Source organism: Ammospiza nelsoni, chromosome 5, assembly GCF_027579445.1.
Source record: "Ammospiza nelsoni isolate bAmmNel1 chromosome 5, bAmmNel1.pri, whole genome shotgun sequence".
Lineage (NCBI taxonomy): Eukaryota > Metazoa > Chordata > Aves > Passeriformes > Passerellidae > Ammospiza > Ammospiza nelsoni.
The window spans coordinates 26,119,074-26,123,846 of NC_080637.1; the positions used below are offsets into that span (position 1 = coordinate 26,119,074).

General features: G+C 37.2%; 1 protein-coding gene across 1 annotated transcript; it reads right to left on the bottom strand.

Annotated features, from left to right (window-relative positions):
• Positions 1 to 1,603: 1,603 nt before the first annotated feature.
• Positions 1,604 to 3,239, bottom strand: LOC132073666 (forkhead box protein D3-like). The gene has a single exon (XM_059472854.1). The coding sequence runs from the start codon at positions 3,132 to 3,134 to the stop codon at positions 2,289 to 2,291; it is 846 nt and encodes a 281-aa protein (XP_059328837.1). The 5' UTR covers positions 3,135 to 3,239; the 3' UTR covers positions 1,604 to 2,288.
• Positions 3,240 to 4,773: the final 1,534 nt, after the last annotated feature.

The following is a 4,773-nucleotide window of genomic DNA, read 5'->3' on the forward strand; positions in this document are numbered from 1 at the left end:
ACCTCTGACTTGTAGTTCTGTGCTTCAAGATGTTCCTCATCTCTCAGGTTATTTTGGAAATAAATTATTTTATGGCTTCAAAGGATAATAATATAATAGTGATTGAGTAATTTTGTCTTCAGAGCAGGGTTTGAACTATGCACAGTTAAAAAGCAATGGATACCCACTGACTGATGAGGATAAAATAAATAGTTACTTATGACTTTAAAAGAATCCTCCTCCTATGTGGCATGCAGTTGCTGTGCAAACAAACAGAAAGCTAAAACACATTGAATAAAACAAAAAAAAAAAAAAAAAGAAAGCATATGGACAGCTACATGATCATAGTGGAAATATTTAAGATGGGAGTTTTCAAGCTCTGGTATGTGTACCACTAGTGGTATGAAAACTATTTCAAAGTGGTCTTCAAATAAAATCTGAGCATCTCAGCAGAGGAATGTCTCCTTCATATGATTTACTGTTATTGCATTCCCACAGGAAACTGAAACAAAGGTCTGGAAGCATAAGTAAGGACTGATGCATGCCACATTTCCACCATCACCACTAATCTGGTAAAATACAATTCCTTTTCCCAAGCAAACTAAAATGGTTACTTCAGGCATAAAGGAAAACCTGGTAAGTGATCGGCCACAATAGCGCAAGCAGTGTGTCATGTTGTACACTGTAATACCCTTCTCCAGCTCTTACACAGCAGGGAAGATGTTGTTGAATGACATCGTGTCATTCTGGGAATATCCTCAGGTGCACTTCACAAGCTTTTCCCAAGTAAGCCCAGTGAGAAAAAACAGGAGCATCTTGTTCTCATGTGAAATTTTAAAGTAATTTGCCGACCGCTAAAGAACTAAGAATATTAGATTTTATCCAATACATAAACTATAGCAGGCAGAGGCTTTTCCCACCTACTACTCACCAAACCCGCCCTGACTCTTATCCCTAGCTTTCATTGTCATCTGGTTATAATTGCCTGACATTCATAATTTGTGCTCCTTGGGCTTCTCACAGGTCCTTGATCAAAATGTCTAAGCTCTTCGTCCCAGCTCCAGTTATCTCTGTTTCCTCTAGTCAGTCTCCCCATCCCACCTCCATCCCAACTTCTCCACCTTTGTCCAGTTCTCAGGTTTTGTCCACATGCAAGGGTATTTCATGACTGAGGCACTGCAGTGCCTTCATCTTCAGTTTTGTGAGCAAGTGTGTCAAAGGAAGTTCTTCTAGTTTTATAATTTAGCATAGCTGGGTTTTTTTCACAATAATGCTTGTTACACTTCCCTGTGTGAAACTTGAGAAGTTTCTGCTGCCATGAGGTTGCTGGATAGATGCATTTTAAAAATGTATTTAAGTGAGCACTTTATAACATCATACACTCTCTAGCTATGTACATAAATGTGACTAGGTAAACTAAAATATAGATATAAGCCTAAAAAATAGGTGAAAATATCTGAAAAATGAAGATTTCTTAAATGGACTATACCCAGCTAATGGATAAACTCATGATTAACCATGTTGCCTTTAAGTAATCATTTCAGTATGTTAATTAATGTGTGGCTGTGCATTTAAAAAGCAGATTTGAACTTAAAAACATATTTTAGAAAATATTACAGTCCTATTTCACTTGGAATATTTATTAATCTGCACAATTATTCAAACAAGAACAAGTATACAATTTAACAGTTAAAGATACATAAATATACAGAGATTTTTTTATCAATACAATGCATCAGAATTAATAGTGTTGATTGAGTACTAACCAATTTATCATATTAAATGAGTAGAAGAATAATTCAGTATTGCCAGCAGTATGGGATGTGACAAGTATAATTTCAAAGACATTCTCAAATGACAAAGGAAAAAATTATTAATCCTTCCTATTCAATATAATGTAAAAGTAAATATATGGTTGTACATATTTGAGTATATAGTTATAAATACACATACATGTGTATTAATTTGAATCCAATAGAGCAGTAGTATACAGTAATATGATTAATACAGAACAATTTAAAAATAATTTCATTAGGCAGTCATTGCGAATGGATTTGCTTTTATACTGAAGTAATCTACACCTGGCCATTGACCAGCAGAATTATTAAAAATTCATTGTTATGGTTTCAATGCCAATACACTTAGGTAATAATCATGGATAATCAGTGGCCTATGGTGGACAGCAGTAAGCAAGCTTTTCTGCTGTCTTTAAACATATACAACACTAAAAATTGCACAACATCTATATTATATCTTGACAGAGTCCCACGCTGCCTGTGAAGTTATTCAAGCACTTCAAATACTTTCTACTACTTACAGATGTGTCTGAATGCTTCACTTTGTTGTTGTTTTTGAGAAAAGAATAAAAGCGAGTTAGGTAAACATGGCTGAAAATTTAGGAAAATATTCTGCTGCATAACTGAAGTGGCAGGAGATCCATAAAACCAGTCCCCAGAAGTGCTATGGGGTTTATCAGTCTGTAATTGAGGTGAAAACTTGCCTATGATTAAGTGACTGTTTACATTCCACTTTTGGTATTCATGCACAAACTGCAGTCTGTCAGCATACAGAAGTTTCCACAGCGGATCCAGAAAATAATGTGTTTGGTAAAGCATATTTGGTGCTGGGCAGGAAGGATAGTGTCCCCATGGTGTGAAATAATTCCCAGCAAGGCAGTGCTCTATCTCCTTTTGGTGCCCTCGCTTTCGTGACCTTCGGTGTTGCCTGAAGTCCCCGTGGACAAAGTCTTTTAAGTTTGATGGGTGAATACTCCAGTAGTTTCCTTTGCCATCCTCACATCTTCCCACCTTGATGAAACAGTCATTTAGTGAAAGGTTGTGCCTTACACTGTTCCTCCAACCTCGACCTTTGTTCTTGTAAAAAGGAAAATTATCTTCAATATATTTGTAGATAGCAGCTAAATTCAGTTTATTTGTGGGGGAAGAAAGTATTGCCTTTGCAATCAAAGCTATGTATGACAGAGGTGGTTTATCCAGAAGTCTTCGTTCATCCACAGTCACAGGAAGACCCTTTTTGGCATGTATGTGAGAGCTGGGAATTTGGGGTTGAATCCCTTGAGCCAGTTTTCCTTCTTCTTCTCCTACTGTACAGATGTCTAGACTTCCTTCATTGTTTTCAGAAGAGTCTTCATTCATTATAGCAGCCTGAAACCCGGCATTTATTTTAAGTGTTCTGATAATTTACTGCAAGTAGCCAGTTGAATAATTCATCCACTGAATATAACCAGCAGGAGAAAAGAAAGTTGGACTTCAAATGTGCTGCTCTTACATACCCAGATTTCTATTTTATACTCTGTTAAATCAACATACTTAACAACGAAAACTGAACTGCCTATGTTTACTAAAGTCAAGGTTCAAGTCTTAGCTGAATGAAAAAAAAACCCTAAAATAATTATACTATGTTAAGTACAAAGATAAACAGACCATGACGTTAGCCTCTCACTTCATTATAATCTGAGAAAGCACCCTTAACTGTTCCCTATTGAAACATAATGATTAATGAGAAATTTATAGATAGAGTTGCGAAAGGATCAGACTTTCCAGTGATATCCAGAACAAACTGAAACCAACATGTTGGTTCCTGTGTTCTACACTTAGTCAAACATGTTGTATTTAGTACAATAAACATTTGTTTTACCTGCTAATAGAAAGTACCGTGTGAAAGGAAACTACCTGCCAAATTTTATAGCTGCAGTGTAGCTATTCTTGGTGAAATTGAATTAAAGCAAAAAAAAAAAAAAAACCCAAACACAAGTTGCTCCCCTTTTTTTCTTATTAACTCTCTGATAGCAACTAACTTTCATTCTGAGTGTGCAAGTGACCAGTTCTGCCAACCCAAGAAACCGCTTGAGGGAGCAATTACCACTCAGAGTCAGAGAGTTCTGTGCTCCGTCACCCCCAAAGCACAAACTGTCACTTGAACTTTGACATAGCCCTCAGCCTCCTGAGGCCTGCACTGTTAAGGAGAAGAAAATCATCTCATCTTGGAAAAGGTTGCCCTGAAAAGTTGTGGATAGTCCCTCCCCTTAAGTTTTCAAGGCCGGGTTGGACTGGGTTCTGAGCACTCTGCTCCAGTGGAAGGTGTCCCTGCCCATGGCAGTGGGGTTGGAACCCCAAACCTTTCTATGATTCAATGATTCTATGATGTCATGAGATTAGTCTAGAAATGTTATTAAATATGTTGAAATTTGTTCTAAAGTAAAATGAAATGTGGTGAAAGCTTTGAAAGAGGATGTATCTACTTTTGCATCACTTTCAATGTCCAAAATATGTATTTTCAAATGAAGTCTGTGTTTTGAGCTATCGGAATGGCATCAAAGATTTAACTTTACAAGGCTGAAGTTGATGCTGCTGTTCAGGTTCTTTTAGGTTCTGAAAATGACCCTTGGTTGCTCCTTTCAGATGCTAGTTCTGTCAAAAAGAGAGGGACATGAGGGTATCTATTAAAGTGATCCCTTTCCTCCTGATCTTGAAGATCATGCCCTGACTGATCGTCTTGATTGGGCCCTAGTAAGCCTTGTCTCAGGGCTTCAAAGTGACCAACCAATGTTTCAGTTGGCAGCCTGATGTTTTTAGATTAGAAAACAAGACTCATAATCCAACGCTACAGGTACTATGGGCTGTCTGATATTTCTGTGCCAGAGTAGAATTGCCACCTGCTTGCTTGCAAGATTTATTAGAACACTTTTTGAGTAATCACTGTGAATGGGATGTACCTGGTATTTTAACAGTCTTGGCTGTTCAAAAATCCTAGTGATGATATGATGAGCTATTT

Bases quoted from the DNA above. Each gene is read 5' to 3' on its own strand.
- LOC132073666 (XM_059472854.1), bottom strand. From the start codon at position 3,134: ATGAATGAAGACTCTTCTGAAAACAATGAAGGAAGTCTAGACATCTGT.